Raw genomic sequence first — 18,802 nt, forward strand, 5'->3', positions numbered from 1 at the left:
AATAACCTGGCACTGGGATTTCGACATTTGCTGTGTACCTTTGTAATAAAAGAGGCAACGATCCACAAGGACAAACCAGCGCTTGTTCCACTGCTTCACTCCAGAACTGGCCTGCAGACAACACGGAAAAGCAAAGAGAAAGAAAAGAGAAAAATATTATACAAATGAGCAGTTAAAGGATAACAAAGTCTGGTCAGAGAGCCATTCATTACAAAAATTAAATTTAAGTTATAGAAATGTGGGAACCTGTGAAATAAAACAATCCCCACTATGGAAAATTGAATATTTGCTTACTACTTTCAATAGTTTCCTACCATGAGCATTTGGTAAGTTTCTTCACTCTGCATTTTCATGCGCAATGTATTACAGTTCCAGCTAAGTGAATGGGATTTATAGAAATCTTATGCCCAATGTGCTTGGTTTTCATGCTGTGAGAATTGACCAACGGTGTGATTATAAAATCCACATGTCAATTTCTCGCACAGTCAATATACATTTTAACTGCGGGCCCACAGACTTGAATGAGATGCAGAACATGTGCATATACAGGTGCTTCTCACAAAATTAGAATATCATCAAAAAGTTAATTTATTTCAGTTCTTCAATATAAAAAGTGAAACTCATATATTATATATAGTCATTACACACAGAGTGATTTATTTCAAGTGTTTATTTCTGTTAATGTTGATGATTATGGCTTACAGCCAATGAAAACCCAAATGTCATAATCTCAGTAAATTAGAATACTTTATAACACCAGCTTGAAAAAATTATTTTAAAATCCGAAATGTTGGCCTACTGAAATGTATGTTCAGTAAATGCACTCAATACTTGGTCGGGACTCATTTTGAATCACTTACTGCATCAATGCGGCGTGGCATGGAGGCGATCAGCCTGTGGCATTGCTGAGGTGTTATGAAAGCCCAGATTGCTTTGATAGCAGCCTTCAGCTCCTCTGCATTGTTGGGTCTGGTGTCTCTCATCTTCCACTTGACAATACCCCATAGATTCTCTATGGGGTTAAGGTCAGGCGAGTTTGCTGGCCAATCAAGCACAGTGATACTGTTGTTTTTAAACCAGGTATTGGTACTTTTGGCAGTGTGGACAGGTGCCAAGTCCTGCTGGAGAATGAAATTTCCATCTCCAAAAAGCTTGTCGGTGGAGGGAAGCATGAAGTGCTCTAAAATTTCCTGGTAGACGGCTCCGTTGACTTTGGTCTTGATAAAACTCAGTGGACCTACACCAGCAGATGACATGGCTCCCCAAACCATCACTGATTGTGGAAACTTCACACTAGACCTCAAGCATCTTGGATTATGGCCTCTCCACTCTTCCTCCAGACTCTGGGACCTTGATTTCCAAATGAAATGCAAAATTTACTTTCATCTGAAAACAAAACCTTGGACCACTGAGCAACAGTCTAGTTCTTTTTCTTCTTGGCCCAGGTAAGGCTACTTTCACACTAGAGTCATGCGCTGCACCGACGCTAGCTGTGGAAGCGCCGCACAACGGGGGCAGCGGATGCTGTTTTTCAACGCATCCGCTGCCCCATTGTGAGGTGCAGGGAGGCGAGGGCGGAGTTCCGGCTGCGCATGCGCGGTCGGAAAAGACGGGAACAACACACCAAAAATGTTACAAGCAACGTTTTTTGGTGGCGACGGTCCGACACAACACGACGCAACCGTCGCACGATGGTTGCGACGTGTGGCAATGCGTCGCACTGCATCGTTAATAAAAGTCTATGGAGAAAAAACGCATCCTGCAAGCACTTTTGCAGGATGCGTTTTTTCTCCAAAACGACGCATGCAACGTGCAGTGCACGACGCTAGTGTGAAAGTAGCCTAAGACGCTTCTGGCGTTGTTTATTGGTCATGAGTGGCTTGACACAAGGAATGTGACACTTGTAGCCCATGTGCTGGATACTTCTGTGTGTGGTGGCTCTTGAAGCAATGACTCCAGCAGCAGTCTACTCCTTGTGAATCTGCCCCAAATTTTTGAATGGCCTTTTCTTAACAATCCTTTCAAGGCTGTGGTTATCCCGCTTGCTTGTGCACCTTTTTCTACCACACTTTTTCCTTCCACTCAACTTTCCATTAATTTGCTTGGATACAGCACTCTGAACAGCCAGCTTCATTAGCAATGACCTTTTGTGGCTTACCCTCCTTGTTGAGTGTGTCAATGACTGCCTTCTGGACATCTGTCAAGTCAGCAGTCTTCCCCATGATTGAGGAGCCTAATGAAACAGACTAAGGGACTTTTTAAATGCTTAGGAAGCCTTTGAGATAATGACTTTTGGGTTTTCATTGGCTGAAATAGATCACTCTGTTTGTAAATGACTCTATATATTATAGGAGTTTCACTTTTCGTATTGAAGAACTGAAGTAAATTAACTTTTTGATGATATTCTAATTTTGTGATAAGCACCTATAAGAACACATAAGCGCTTTTATTGCATTTATGCTGTAGAAATGTAGCAAATACACTTGTGATTTGTATATGAATCTATCAATGAAGCTTTATCAAAGCTAAGAAATATGAAACTTCCAAAACAAATCAATTTTATTGAAAACTTAATATACTAAAAAGAGAAAAAAACTGCAAAAGAAAAACGCATGTAAAAATAACACTCACTCAAAAACGCAATGAAAAAAAAACCACAAAAAATATGGATGAAAATTTGAAACATTAAGATGCACCAAATTGTGAGAACATAGCAAAAACGGTAGGTTTCTCAATAATTGACTATATTTTGTATTGTTGCCCACACAATGTACCCACCTGTTTATATAGCCAGCCTATCTTCGTGACCTCAGCATTTGGATTCCTCTTCATGGAATTAGAGCGTTTCCCAAAGGCGATTCCTTTCTTGGAAGGTCGAGACTTGATAAAACAAGAAATACTGTGTCATGATCTTCTTAGTGATCACCACAATATGACACAGAAAAACAATTCACCTGCACTACTCTACCCCATACGATAAGTATATGAAGTTCGGCATACATAATGTCCTAGTGCTGGGAAATATACAGTACAAGTTGCACAACTGCATTACAATGAAAATGGATTTTTTTAGCTAATTATTTCTGTTCTAACATTACGCTCTCTATACGCTTATCTCAATATGTAAATGCTCTTGCAGCTTCCAGGGTTGTAAAGATGTTCTAATGAAAGGGACATGTGCATGACACCTGTCGAACGTGCACACATCTCAGCAGGGTTGTGTAGACATGATGTGCTAAAGTGAGAGGTATGGGAGAAACTCTTTGAAAAGGACCTGCCATCACGTCAAAAGTGGCCAGGTTTTGCTCTTCTTTTATTCCCACTGATCCCCTGAGTATATCATTTTTTGGTGTGTTTTTAAAAAATAATACGCTATACGCTTCCTGGGATATGGTCTTTTTATCTAGGGCTAATTTTTATGGTTGTTACAGGAAAGTGTTGCAGGATTCTCTGGCTGTTTTAGGCTCCTCTCCCAAACTACACTGTGATTCACGACCCTATCATAAAGGCCATAAAAATTAATAAAAATTAATAAGGGGAGCAAAAGGAATAAAATGGGGGCAAAAAATGATCACTTTGGACTTTAATGACAAGAACTCTTTAAGCTTACAGAAGTCAGATTTATTATTTGATTCAATGGAAGTTATATAAATCTGTTTCAGGCAGCTCCCTCTAGAGGTGGCTGCAGGCAGTCAGGGTTTTATCATTGTCATCTATAGATATGTAAAAGTCACATGGATGTTTTAAAGAAGAAAATGTGAACACAGCACTCCAGTCCAATGCGTAAATCTTAAAACTTTTCTGTTATTAGAAAAAGTGAGTACTGAACCAACTATAGCAGCAATTGTTATTGTAGGTTGCAAATTCGTACCAAATACATTCATTGTTCCTTTGCCAGGAAGCATGGTTAGCTACAAATATATAGTCTTGCTCTATCGTGGAAAACTCAAAACATAAAATGCAAACTTAGAGATAAGGCCAAAAAATGCCACGGCTTTAGATACCATTGGTTTCCGACACATTAGAAACAGTTAGGCAAGGTTTAGTATCAATATGTTGTTAAAACAGAACATAAGGTGAAATGTGATCAAAAGCGTTTATTATTTAGTTGAAAAAGTTTCAACTGGCACAAATTTTGGTTTTCACGAAGTTTGCAGCTCCACTGTTTTTCAATCTTTTAGTTGGATGTTTCTATGGTTATTGAAGTACAGTTATAAGCATTTAAAAAGTTTTCACTCTTAATAATAATAATCTTTATTTTTATATAGCACCAACATATTCCACAACACTTTACAGTTTTGCACACGTTATCATCGCTGTCCCGGATGGGGCTCACAATCTAAATTCCCTATCAGTATGGCTTTGTAATGTGAGAGGAAACCGAAGAACCCGGAATAAACCCATGAAAACACGGGGAGGACATACAAACTCCTTGCAGATGTTGTCCTTGGTGGGATTTGAACCCAGGACTCCAGCTCTGCAGTGCTAACCACTGAGCCACCGTGCCGCCCATACTCTTATTGAATTATTTGCGGCTTGGCCACAGGTTCTCAATGGGATTGAGATCTGGGGATTTTCCTGACCAATGACCCAATATTTCAAAGCGGAGTTCATCGAGCCACTTAGTTATTCCTTCTTCCTTGTGACTTGTTCTCCATCATGCTGGAAAAAGCATTGGTTATCGCTAAATTGCTCATGCATTGTTGGTAGAATTTGCTTGGAGGATAGCTAGATCCATTCTTTAGTTACGAAAAATAATTTGCCTTTTTCCATTTTGACAGTCTATGCTTATGAAACCAAGTACAAAAAGTAAAAAATACTTATCACCAACGCAGAGAAAAAAAACAGCAGCACAAACCATTTCATCTATCACCTAAATAAATAGTAGGATATCTATTACTTACTGTACAATAAGTGGAAAAATAATATTTAAGTGATAAATGTCTTAGGGTTTACATTACACTTTTAGATACTATTACAAAAATAGATGTAAAGGTTTAGCTGCTATTTATTTTCTTCAGTATTGGTAGGTCAGAACATGTTTAGCTTGAAGCCATAGCTACAAATATAGTCTCTACAGATAGTCTAATGTAGTGTCCAATCGGCCTCCAATCTCATCAGAGGTTCAAACCCGATCTGTATTCCCCCATATTGTACACTGCAGCTGATTCTGATTGGCTGCTGTTAGAAGAAGACCCCCACTGCATGAGCTGATCTCTGATATATGACTACAAAGATAAAAAATAACACGATAACTAAACCACCAGTAAGAAAAGCAGTATTATTTGCCACATATTTATTTATGAAAATTATTATTCATTTTATTCTATTTTTCTCCCTTAATCACTATCTTATTACTTCCAGAATTTCAAACTGGAGGTAGGTTGATGGATATTGACATTTTTTACCAAAAACTTAGAATGAAATAAATTAAGAAACTGATTCAGATGTCTGTTTCTCACATATGGGTTCTTATCGGAGTTTTTCATAGAAAGCACTTGTACCTAATATAGTCTATGGACCTGTTCACACATCCGGTTTTTTTTTAGGGACTGAATAGTCTGTGGAAAATTGCGGAGACATGTCCAATATTAAGCCACGGTCACACATTCAGTATTTGGTCAGTATTTTACATCAGTATTTGTAAGCCAAAACCAGGAGTGGAACAATCATAGGAAAAGTATAATAGAAACACATCACCACTTCAGTATTTATCACCCTCTCCTGGTTTTCGCTTACATATACTGAGGTAAAATACTGACCAAATACAGAATGTGTGACTGTGGCCTTAATCCGAGTGTCAGATCTAAATTGGCAATGCAAGTCTAAGGCTGTGTGCACACGTTGCTGATTTTTTGCATTTTTTTCGCGTTTTTCAGCAATAAAAACACTATAAAACCACAAAAAACAGCATACAATATGCATCCCATCATTTAGAATGAATTCTGCAATTTTTGTGCACATGATGCGTTTTTTTCCGCGAAAAAAACGCAAAACGCAGCATGTTCACTAATTTTGTGGGTTTTTTTGCGGATTTCCCACTATAAAATGCATTGGGAAATGTCCGGAAAAAAAACGCACCAAAAACGCGGCAAAAACGCATGCAGATTTCTTGCAGAAAATTTTTGGTTTTTCTCAGGAATTTTCTGCAAGAAATCCTGAACGTGTGCACATAGCCTAAGGGTCTGTGGACAAAAAATCAGACAGCATTCGGATTTTCATGGACTGCTATCTAGGAAAAAGTAGAGAAACCTTTTTTGTTTTTCTCATCTGAGAAAAATTCGGACCAAACTTGGATGAAACTTGGACAGTTCTCCTTATACATGGAAAAACAGACATCTAAATGAGCCCTAATATCCACCTTACCAAACCTATGTCACTGCTTCCTGGGTACCATGCCAGTCTCCAGCAACAGAATTTTCACACAGACATGTGACCGCTGCAACCAGCCACTGACTGCAGCATGCACCAATGAGGTACTGTAAGGGTATGTGCACACATTGCGGAATGGTGTGCAGGTTTTTCCGCACTGATTTTGGTAAATCCGCAGGAAATCCGCACTGCGGATTTACTGCGGAATTACCGCAGATTTACTGCGTTTTTTTCCGCGGTTTTTGTGCGGATTCCACCTGCGGATTCCTACTATGGAGCAGGTGTAAACCGCTGCAGAATCCGCACAAAGAATTGACATGCTGCAGAATAAACGCTACGTTTCCGCGTGTTTTTTTCCACAGCATGCGCATATAGATTTTGTTTTCCATAGGTTTACACGGTACTGTAAACTCATAGAAAACTTCTGCAAATCTGCAGCGGCCAATCCACTGCGGATCCGCAGCAAAATCCGCAACGTGTGCACATACCCTAACTGCTAACTCAAGTGATGGGCTGCAGCATATTGCTGGAAGCCAAGAAAAGAGATCCGGTAAAAGATAGAACAAGTGCAACAAGGGGTCAATAAAGTGAGGACTACTCTGTTCTTTATTTTAAAGCATTCAAAAATTGTAGTTTTTTTTTAACCCCTTTACAATACGGCTTGTTAAATTAAGACCACCAGATATTTTCTGAAAATAATAACCTCACCCTTATGGTGGGACCATCTTGAATGGTGTCAGAAACCATGCTGAATGAGGAATTTTCGTTGGAAAGGTTGGTAGTTCGCTTTCCTCCTGCCTCTGAGCTCATCTCAGATCTGCAGGGAAACAGAGTTCAAGGATTACAACCCGACATCAGTCATACAGAGTCCTGCAAAAGCAGATTACAAACTCACCCCAGGCGCCCAGTTTTCTTTGGGATCAGTCCAGTCACTGGGTGCAGGAGGGTGCGGAGGTGCGCATTGTGGCTATAGGAATAAAGAAAGTCAATGAATAAATATAAAAAATAAGCTTAAGGACATGAGAGTGGCATCAAGTCACAGAATTCTACATAACAGGAAATCACACACATATAGCATTGCAGAAGGACATCTCTGTACCCCCGCACATTAATACACACAAAGCCCCTTGCACTTCTTTTTAATGTTCTGTAGAGCCTTGTGAAGACTTCATTTTAGCTTGGTTTCATTTGTTTATAAATAGTACGGTACATTAGCTATAAATTAACGGGAATGTCTTATGGAATTACCTATTGCTTATCAAGTTTTTATGTTAAAAAAAACTAAAACAAAGAAACAAAAACACATTTATGTGCCATATCACAATCTACATTAAAAAATCAATACAGAAATTTTGAAAATTTCACACTGTCCTCTAAGCTTAATATTAGGCTTACAATTCCTACACAATACTTTTCAGCAGTCTCATTATCATCACAGACATGATTACAATGACAGTTAACACAGCTGATATCACAGGATACAATTCTCCCGGCTCTCTCCCCTCACTGACTTTTTCCCAGTTCTGAGCATGGCTAGAAAGGTGGAGACTAAAAGGAGCATTTACTGACAAAGGTTATCATGAAGGAACATTCTTAAAAAACGCTCGCTTCACAATCTTTTAGTGCAAATTGGCTGCCGATCACCCAATAAATGAGGAAAACGCTCACTCATCACTCACAAAAATCATTGTTCTCAGTGGCACATAGTTCTGTGTAAACAGGACTCTCACTGCTGAGAACAATGGGAGATCTACATATTACGTATCTATCAGTGCACATCGTTTACTGCGGTCTGCCTGTGTAAACAGGCTAGTTAGTCACTTGTCTTTTTTGTCTTCTGGCATTTGTTGCTGTTTTTTGGGGCCAAATTCTTCAAAATGGTGCATGATTTTTGTGCAAAGTAAAAATCGTTTTTATTTTTGTCTGTAACTAGTTCAAGACTGGGCCATTCACCCCAGTTCCTGACCCCGTAAATTTTCGGGTTTTATTCAGACATGCAGTTCACAGAGCTGTAAAATGCTTGTTTTTCCCATTTTTTAAATTTGCTTTAATGACCACATAGGACAACTAAAATACACTTAAAAACATTAATATATTGGACTCTAGGTTATTTATGAGGGGGGGGGGGGGCTACTAACTAAGCTGGATTTCATATACAAAGCTCAGATATAAGAGCAGTTATCATGGCTGATGTTGCATTAGGATGCGATGGAGACCTGAATGCCAGCGGACGTGTCAGGACAGAGATGTAAATGGTGCAGTTGTGTGACCTGTGGCTCATTTAGGCAAACAAGACACTGAGAGTAATCAAAGTATATTAGTAATGCAAACTTTCTGGATATATTGATCTTTAGAAAGGCTCTTTATAGTCCTGGACAGCCCTATTTACTTTTAAAAAATAAACCCTTTGGTTCTATATAATGGTGATGTCTTTAGTATCTTTTCATACAACCATCTGTACACTACAATTGTAATGTTATATACTATCTGGGCTGTGCTATATACTACGTGGGCTGTGCTAAATACTACTATACATATTCTAGAATACCCGATGCGTTAGAATCGGGCCACCATCTAGTTGTAATAATGATGATAGGCAGACCAAAATGAGATGATACAATTCAGAGCAATAAGAAAAAAGTTGAAAAGCCCAAATGGCTTTCTTACAGGCAGCCCCCAAAAACATGCAATAAAAAGAGATCAAAGGGACATTTGTACCCCAAAATGGTATCAATAAAAACTACAGCTCAGTGAGCAAAAATCAAGCATTCATACAACTCCATCAACAAAGAAATATAAAAGTTACAAGTCTAAGAAAATAATGACACAAATACATTTTTTTTACAGAATTAAAAAAAAAATTGACCACTAATATGTATTGTATATATAATGAGCTAAAGTTTGATAGAGCCACAACCGTACTGACCAGGAGAATTCTATTGTTAAATCATTAAAGGGAATCTGTCACCTAATTTTTCGTGTATAAGCTTCGGCCACTGCCATCAGGGGCTTATCAACAGCATTCTGTAATGCATTCTGTAATGCTGTAGATAAGCCCCCAATGTAACCTGAAAGGTAAGAAAAACAGGTTATATTATTCTCACCCAGGGGCGGTCCGGTCCGATGGGCGTCGCAGGGCCGGGTCCGGCGCCTCCCATCTTCATGCAATGACGTCCTCTTCTATGCTTCCTGTTGCAGCTCCAGTGCAGGCGTACTGATTTGCCCTGTTGAGGGCAGTGTAAAGTACGGCAGCGCGCAGGCGCCGGAAAAGTCAGAGAGGCCCTACACCTGCGCACTGCAGTACTTTAACCTCAACAGGGCAGATCAGTACGCCTGCACAGGAGCCGCGGCAGGAAGACAAGAAGAGGACGTCATCGTATGAAGATGGGAGGCGCCGGACCGCGACACCCATCGGACCGGACCACACATGGGTGAGTATAATCTAACTTGTTTTCTTGTCTTTCAGGTTACATCGGGGGCTTATCTACAGCATGCTATAGATAAGCCCCTGATGGCGGTGGCCGAAGCTTAGGGTACTGTCACACTCTGCAACTTTCCAACGATCACGACCAGCGATACGACCTGGCCGTGATCGTTGGAAAGTCGTTGTGTGGTCGCTGGAGAGCTGTCACACAGACCGCTCTCCAGCGACCAACGATGCCGAAGGCCCCGGGTAACCAGGGTAAACATCGGGTTACTAAGCGCAGGGCCGCGCTTAGTAACCCGATGTTTACCCTGGTTACCATCGTAAAAGTAAAAAAAAACAAACAGTACATACTCACATTCCGGTGTCCGTCAGGTCCCTTGCAGTCTGCTTCCCGCTCTGACTGACTGCCGCCGTAAAGTGAAAGCAGAGCACAGCGGTGACGTCACCGCTGTGCTCTGCTCTTACTTTACGGCCGGCAGTCAGTCAGTGCGGGAAGCAGACTGCAAGGGACCTGACGGACACCGGAATGTGAGTATGTACTGTTTGTTTTTTTTTACTTTTACGATGGTAACCAGGGTAAACATCGGGTTACTAAGCGCGGCCCTGCGCTTAGTAACCCGATGTTTACCCTGGTTACAAGCGAACGCATCGTTGGATCGGTGTCACACACACCGATCCAACGATGACAGCGGGAGATCCAGCGACGAAAGAAAGTTCCAAACGATCTGCTACGACGTACGATTCTCAGCAGGGTCCCTGATCGCTGCTGCGTGTCAGACACAGCGATATCGTATGGATATCGCTGGAACGTCACGGATCGTACCGTCGTAGCGACAAAAGTGCCACTGTGAGACAGTACCCTTATATACGAAAAAGTAGGTGACAGATTCCCTTTAACTGAATTTACTGCACATTGAATAGCCATAAAAACAAACAAAATGTTGGACTGTGTTTTATTCACCATTTCACCCCACTTAGAGGCGCCAGCTGTGGCACCTGCGCTGCGGCATAATCACATGTGTACCGTGTATATAATTAATATGTTTGAGGTTATCCTGATATTCCACAAAAAAAATCCATTTAAAAATGGCGCCTTCGTAGTTGCAGGTATCGATAAACTAGGGGGCAGGTCAGTGAGGGATCAGTGACCTATCAGCAGTCTGCATTACGAATAGCTAGTCAGAGCACCACATGAAGACCCCACACCCAGGCCGCCCTGGAGCACGAGCATATCATTAACCCAAAACTGAAAATAAGGATTAAACAACAACCACAAGACGGATTTCAACAGCCAAGGTATCATTGTAATCAGTGTAACGGCGCCGACCTGGCACTGTCTGTAGGTTACTGAGCGCAATCCTGCTGACAGGTTCATTTTAAAGAGCATTTTGCACAGTGACAAGTAACTGAGCAAACGTTGGAATTGATAACCGACACATGTTTAGTAGAGCGGGGACTAGCCCAGGCCCGGACATCACTGATGATGCCTCGCTTCAGGGTGGGGGAAGAGGCTACGCAGCCCCTGACCCTGAGGACAACTTGAGTCTCTCAGCATGCACTTGGATTCTCTAATGAAGCGTCATCAAACTGGAAATAGTAAAAAATAAAACAGATAGTGTAGTGAGAGAACCGTAGGGACTTTTTAATTAAAGTATATTAGAAAAGAGATTAGATTATGACATTAAATAGTCATTTAGGATTAAAATAAATGTTACTTTAGGACCACCCCTTTAATGAAGTCAGATAATCCATTTAATATACACTCACCGGCCACTTTATTAGGTACACCATGCTAGTAACGGGTTGGACCCCCTTTTGCCTTCAGAACTGCCTCAATTCTTCGTGGCATAGATTCAACAAGGTGCTGGAAGCATTCCTCAGAGATTTTGGTCCATATTGACATGATGGCATCACACAGTTGCCGCAGATTTGTCGGCTGCACATCCCAAAGATGCTCCATACAAGGCAGGATGGATCCATGCTTTCATGTTGTTTACGCCAAATTCTGACCCTACCATCCGAATGTCGCAGCAGAAATCGAGACTCATCAGACCAAGCAATGTTTTTCCAATCTTCTACTGTCCAATTTCGATGAGCTTGTACAAATTGTAGCCTCAGTTTCCTGTTCTTAGCTGAAAGGAGTGGTACCCGGTGTAGTCTTCTGCTGCTGTAGCCCATCTGCCTCAAAGTTCGACGCACTGTGCGTTCAGAGATGCTCTTAGGCCTACCTTGGTTGTAACGGGTGGCGATTTGAGTCACTGTTGCCTTTCTATCAGCTCGAACCAGTCTGCCCATTCTCCTCTGACCTCTGGCATCAACAAGGCATTTCCGCCCACAGAACTGCCGCTCACTGGATTTTTTTTCTTTTTCGGACCATTCTCTGTAAACCCTAGAGATGGTTGTGCGTGAAAATCCCAGTAGATCAGCAGTTTCTGAAATACTCAGACCAGCCCTTCTGGCACCAACAACCATGCCACGTTCAAAGGCACTCAAATCACCTTTCTTCCCCATACTGATGCTCGGTTTGAACTGCAGGAGATTGTCTTGACCATGTCTACATGCCTAAATGCACTGAGTTGCCGCCATGTGATTGGCTGATTAGAAATTAAGTGTTAACAAGAAGTTGGACAGGTATACCTAATAAAGTGGCCGGTGAGTGTATATGCTATTCCTTGCAATAAATATTATAGACCAGGGTCTTTGAGCAGTTTCATAGTAATCTCCGCACTCTTCTAAGTGAATGGATTACATGCCCATAACTCACGGGTTCATTAAAATTCTAATCGGCAGGAATGTAACAAACAAGAACAACACCTGGGATGAATCATTAATCCCAGTCCTTACCACTAATGAACAAGATGTGCATTGTGCATGTTCTTCAGTCGTAATGAAGACGTCTCACACTAGATCAACACCGAGTACACCCTTATATATTATATATCTTTACAGCTGCTATAATGATGCAACCTAGGCTGATCCCTCAATTGTTTTACTTTGTGAGCACTGTATAATTGTGGTTGGAAGTCTATACATAATCTGCACATGTCAGGGAACAACAGGATCCGCAAGTTAAAAACCACTGGTGTCTGACATGTCATCACCTTTCCATGTCAGTGGTGAGCAGGTCCTCGCAATGAGCAGTTGACTAAATATATCTGACAATAAACACAGTTTGTCCATTCAGAATTTTCCATTTCCGTTGTTTCCTGACTTGCTTTGTGTCTGATCTATGTGCGTCTTCCACTTCAAAGCTGGGAGTAAAAAGGCATGTGGCTGATATGGCCTTAGCCCATGCCAATAGGGTGGATGATAATGAGACTTCTCTAAGCATAAAAGCAATGTGAAAACCAAAGTACATATATTAAATATTTAACTGCGGAGGAACAGAATAAAAATACAATATTCTCCAAAGCTCGGCATCAGAGGTTCTGTTTCTTTCGGAGTAGATACTGCAACGCAGCACTACTACCCTCATACGGTGCTGAATAAATGATGAAAAAACAGATAATAAATGAAAACTTAAAAACCCAGCTGGTCAAGTGTCTTTGATATGTAAATAAGAATGGAAGGGGTTAAAGGGAAATTTGTACATACCTGTACCTACCGCCAACACGAAACTTAAGCATGTTCTAGCTGCCTCCTGCCTTTAGGAATTGGAAGTGGAAAATGGAAAGAAAGCACATGCTTGTGTCATGGACATAAGAAGACGAAGCAGGGGATAAATAAGAGCAGGGCAGGTCATTTGATGTAGGGGATAAGCAGCTAAATAGTTGAAAGGTGAAATAAGCTTTGGCAGTCAGTGTTCAGTGCTAAACATATACCAGGCTGCCATGTGCCCGTAGTCTGCAGTAAGTAGAGTTACTGCAAAGCGTCAATGATGGAGAAGACTATGGGTTCCAGTTAGAAGGACATTTCAACTCAATTATTTGTACTAAAATAATTTCCCATGTACCATATCCTGTAAACAATCCAATATTATGCTATTCGCTATATGGACAAATTAATTAGGACACCTAGACGTTACACCTACAGGAGCTTTCATGACAGACAATTCTAAATCCATAGGAGTCAGCCCGCCTTCACAGATAAAACAAAGTCCACTTTTCTGAGAAGGCCTTCTACAAGATATCAGAGACAGTGTGTTGGATGATAACGCCTGGCTTGCAATTTCCATCGCAGTTCATCCCAAAGATGTTTGATGGGGCACTGTGTGGACCCGTCAAGTTCTTCACCATCAATCTCACCCAACTATGCATTTATATACCTAGCTTCATGCATGGGGGCTCAGTTATGCTGAAATTGAAAAGCCCCACAAAAACTGTTCCCACAAAGTTGTAGGCATACAATTGTCTAAAATGTATTCGTATGCTGAAGCGATACCATTTCCCTTCACTGGAACGAAAGGGCCTAAGCCAACACCTGAAAGATGATCCCGTGGCATTATGTCTCCTCTAGCAAACCTTACAGTTGGCACAATGCAGTCAGGCAAGGAATGTTCTCCTGGTATTTACAAAACCCAAACTCGTCCATCAGATTGCCAGGCAGAATAGTGATTTGTCACTCCGCAGAACACGTTTTCACTGCTCCAGAGTCCACTTCAGACGCCAGTCCATCCCATTCTTTGGCATTTTGCCTCATGATGTAAGATTTGTATACAGTTGCTCAACAATGGACACCCATGCCATGAAGTTCCCAGGTCATTTTTTTTTGCAACCTTTAGCGTTTTCACTCCATTTTCAGTAAACTCTAACAAAGTGGGCAGAGCTAGGACAGGGTGGGGGGCTTAATCGCCCATCAAATTCTTGATGAGCGGAGTTCACTACACCCCTAATCTTAACTCCAGCTGGAACTGAACATTTGTGGCGAGGAGAGGTGCATGCCACTATACAGGCGCACCAATGCGCTTCTGAATGAATCTGGAGCGTCTGGTACAACCTGGCTACTCATCAAGACCGGGGAAAAAAATGCCAATCTTGATGAATTAAGGTCTCTTTGCCCGAGCACTTGGCAACCCCACTCTTTATGGGGTCCGTGGCAGAATTGCTGTGGTTGCTAAACAATTACACTTTTCCATAACAACACTCAGTAGCTCATGGTACATTGTTTTGGGGGGGGGAGAAATTCTATAAACTGACTTATTACATTGATGGTATCCTTTTACAGTACTGTACAGAAATTAGGTGAGATCTTTAGGACTACCTATTCTTTCACAAATGTTTGTAAAGGAAGACTGCATAGCTAGGTGTAGAATTTTATACATCTTTCACAATGGGACTGAATGAAGAATCTAAATTCAATGTTTAAATCGTATGTCCCAATACTTTTGTCTCTATGACATAAAAAAAAACACAGATGTGAGGTTTTCAGTCAATTCCAATTCAGTTATCCGTCTGATAAAGTTGATCTGCTGTGTAGTCACTGGCTTACCAGCAGGGGGTAGATTCCCATCACATCCTGAGGCTTCTGTGACCTTAATCTTTTCATTATAGGGTTGCATTAGGATAGCCTCAATTAACATGTTCCACCCTAAACGAAAATCATGTGCTAGAAACAAGCAAATCCTCACTGATCATGGATCTGGCTATGCTCTGCTCCACATAAACAGCTTAAATAAGCATCTGTAGGTCGTTCACCACGTTCTCCTCTATATGGAGGTCAGATGCGAACATACATTACCTGTAAGATACAGGGCATAGGCAGTAACAGAAAACTTTGCATGTTTCTTCTTTATATGGTGTATTCTCTACAATGAACATGAGAGGTGTGAATATATCATGAAATATAAGTTCATACATAAGTCTATGCAGATCAAGATCTTGAAAAACTTTTCTTGGGAAACATGTAGAACAACTAGGATTAAAATGTGACAGAATATATAATATGTTGTTACTAGCATTCTCTGCATATACTATATTTCCAATATGACATACATTTTATAAGATTAGTACATACAAACAACTGCTACATATAGGTATGAGACTCACACAAACTTTCTTTTTTCTACGCTCCCCCTCCTCTTCTATCCGGGTTGCACTCACATCAGGACCAGCCTAAGTGTATTTTTTGGAACACACTGCAGCAGATAAGGTGTTTCCCGGATTCCAGAGTCTGAGAGAAGAAACATCTGGAGTTAATAATAGCTCCAGGAATGTTCATCCCCCTCCAGACACACAATACAAGGATCTGTAGCCCCTCAATATCGATGGAAGGGGGCTTAAAGACTACTGAGAATTAGAGCTGGAGGAGAAATATAACAGTTTAACACTTTGCCTACCATAAGAATAGCATTTTCCATTCTAGTGTCACGAGAAACATAGTATTATTACCACATATGTAATTATTGATCTATCTCTCCATATCTTCCTGATTCAGCAATAAGAGCCCATTAATCCAACCCATTCATCAGGTCATACTGACTCCAAGTGAACCGACTCAAGAATGTTAAGTACTAGCAGAATTTTTTGTAAAACAAACTCTTCCATTCTGCATTTTTAACTGTCATATCTGGAATAATTTATAACATTATATGAAATTGCAAAATATACATCTTTTTCTATACTGGAATACATCAGATCTTATTAAAACCTATTCAAGTGCAATTTCCGACCCCACTGCACCTACAACTCATTAGTCTACAATTTCCACTTTGGATTTCTCTAAAACAGCAAAACGGATTGCTATAAGGAAGGTAAAGGATTTACTCAGCATTAAAGTAACTTTATATACATGCCGTTTGTTAGGGGTATAAAATTCTGATGACAGTCGGCCAAATGTAAGTGGAAGGTAAACTCCTTATTGGTCTCTTGATAGAAGTATGTAGCCCCTCGTTACCAAGAGGGTTCCTCAATGTTCCACCTGTATTGTCAGCGAGCAATGCTAACTTAGGCTAAGTTCCCACTATGAGCTTTTGGGAAGTTTTTTTCCGCACCATTTCTGCACCCATCATTAAGTAAAATAGATTACTTGCATTTTTTCAAAAATATGCAGCGTAAAAAAGAAACTACAAAAACTCATTATGGGAACTTAGTTTTAAAGTCCATTTACACTGCAAGACTATTGTGAATGAGTATTCCTAAAAATCGCTTGTTTCACTATAACCTTGAAGTGTAAACAGGCAACCGATCATCTGAAGAACAAGCAATTTGCTGATGACATTTAGGGAAATAGGTGGCACTACAGTTCTAGTCCTCTTCCTCTCTAAAGAGGCAATTTGCATACTCAGGAAACAGTGCACATGTTCAATATTTGGTGAGTCTCTTACTTCAGTATTTGTAAGCCAAAAGTATAATAGAAACACGTCACCACTTCTGGATTGATCACCCACTCCTGATTTTGGGTTACAAATACGTAGGTAAAAAACCTGAATGAATACAACTGATGAAGGCCTACATGGCCGAAACGTGTTGTGTTTTTGTTTTGTTTTTTAATTTTAACAAGTGTTTATTGTCTTTTATAAAATTTAGCATTTTACTTAGCCAATAAAATATCATCTGATTAAACATCAGAAATACTTGGTTCTTTGGCTATATAACCTTCTTATTCCAAATTGGGCTAAGAATTCTCTGAAGAAAGCACCCTGAAACTTCCTTATTCAAAATATGGAGGTATAAAACTGACCAAATACTCAACGTGTGTATGTGGCCTTAAACTGCAAACAAGAAATATACGTCTTAAAAGATTGTCGGCACCAGTGCAGTATTGCAGCTAAGTTCCATTGAAGTGAATTGGGGGAGCTGTAAAATCATACACAAATGATAGCTCTGTGGTTACCACAACATCTATAAGGAGCTTGTATGTTCTCCCCGTGTTTGTGTGGGTTTCCTCCAAGTTCTCCGGTTTCCTCCCACAATCCGAAGACATACTGATAGGGAATTTAGATTGTGAGCCCCAAAGGGGACAGTGATGATAATGTATGTAAAGCGTTGAAGAATATGAAGGCGCTATATAGGCAAGCATAATAAATAATTTAGATAGGTGTGGTGCCTTTTTTAAAAGAAAGCTGCAATGCTTCTCTGTTTCTGGACTACCTCATTAATAAATCTCCCCCTTAAGTGTCTTGTGTTGGTACCAATTCCTGACAGTGGAGACTGTCAGGACAAAACATCTGTTAAATCACCTAGAAGTCAGATAATAGATCTTTCCTTGCAGCCAAAAGTGGAATGCTGCACTCCTTTTGACACTGCTGACTTACAGCTACAACCTTGAAAACCTTTCACGGCCCACAAGCCTGCACTTTCAAGTCCTTATTCTTGTTATATTCCTACTCCTTTTCTCTACATGTGTTTGTAGAACACAGTAATAAATCACTGGCTCTGGATGATAATGGGCGTTAGGTAGAAGTACCATCATAGATAGACCATTACTCTAATATGTATTGATTCCATGATAATAGGGTCTGTTCCATAGGACTGCGCATTGCAAATATGTTGACAATATTCCAAAAAGAGGTCAAAACTGAACCTGGAATCCATAGGCCAGTAAGTTTAAACTCGGATGTCAGCAAAATCTTTGAGACTTTTCTAAGAGATGCCACTCTGGGGTTTCTTATTAAAAATAACCTTATAAGCCAGCATATGACCATTGGTGTATGAGGGATTGTCATGACAAGCATGGAGCTCTTTAGAAGACATCCAGCTGTCAAGGCACCCCACTGACGCCCTGCAATCACGTCACGGGCACATAGAACGATGCGCCCCCATGCTGGCGTGTGTCAAATGCCGCTGTCGTGAGATTGATAGCAGGATTTAACAGGTTAACAGCAGCGGGCGGAGTTGTTAAAGGCACACGATGGTTTATTAAATCAGCTATGCTCTGCCAGGAAAGATGCTGGCTCATAGTGAAGGGGTTAACAGGTGTACTACATGGGTCAGCATTGGGCCATCTTTTTTTTTTAAATATGTATTACTGATCTTGTAGAGGGTATGCAGAATAGAATTTCAATATCTGCATCTGATACTAAGCTCTGCAAGATAATCAATACAGCTGCGGATAATTTAATATTAC

The 18,802-nt window shown here is 40.6% G+C and overlaps 1 protein-coding gene across 11 annotated transcripts in view; it reads right to left on the reverse strand.

The window, feature by feature from the left end:
• Window positions 1–18,802, reverse strand: part of PLEKHA6 (pleckstrin homology domain containing A6) — a 255,653-nt gene that overhangs the window by 45,308 nt on the left and 191,543 nt on the right. For 9 of the 11 annotated variants that reach the window (XM_077295065.1, XM_077295062.1, XM_077295064.1 and 6 more), the window contains 4 exons: window positions 7,268–7,339; window positions 7,081–7,189; window positions 2,779–2,880; window positions 39–111 (listed from right to left, as the gene is read on the reverse strand). In XM_077295065.1, coding sequence (XP_077151180.1) covers window positions 39–111; window positions 2,779–2,880; window positions 7,081–7,182 — 277 coding nt within the window. In that variant the 5' untranslated portion in view covers window positions 7,183–7,189; window positions 7,268–7,339. Of the gene's footprint in view, window positions 1–38; window positions 112–2,778; window positions 2,881–7,080; window positions 7,190–7,267; window positions 7,340–15,783; window positions 15,908–18,802 lie in introns of those variants that run through there. The other 2 variants (XM_077295059.1, XM_077295056.1) reach the window with 1 other exon arrangement.

The sequence above is a fragment of the Ranitomeya variabilis genome, chromosome 3 (assembly GCF_051348905.1).
Source record: "Ranitomeya variabilis isolate aRanVar5 chromosome 3, aRanVar5.hap1, whole genome shotgun sequence".
Classification (NCBI taxonomy): Eukaryota; Metazoa; Chordata; class Amphibia; order Anura; family Dendrobatidae; genus Ranitomeya; species Ranitomeya variabilis.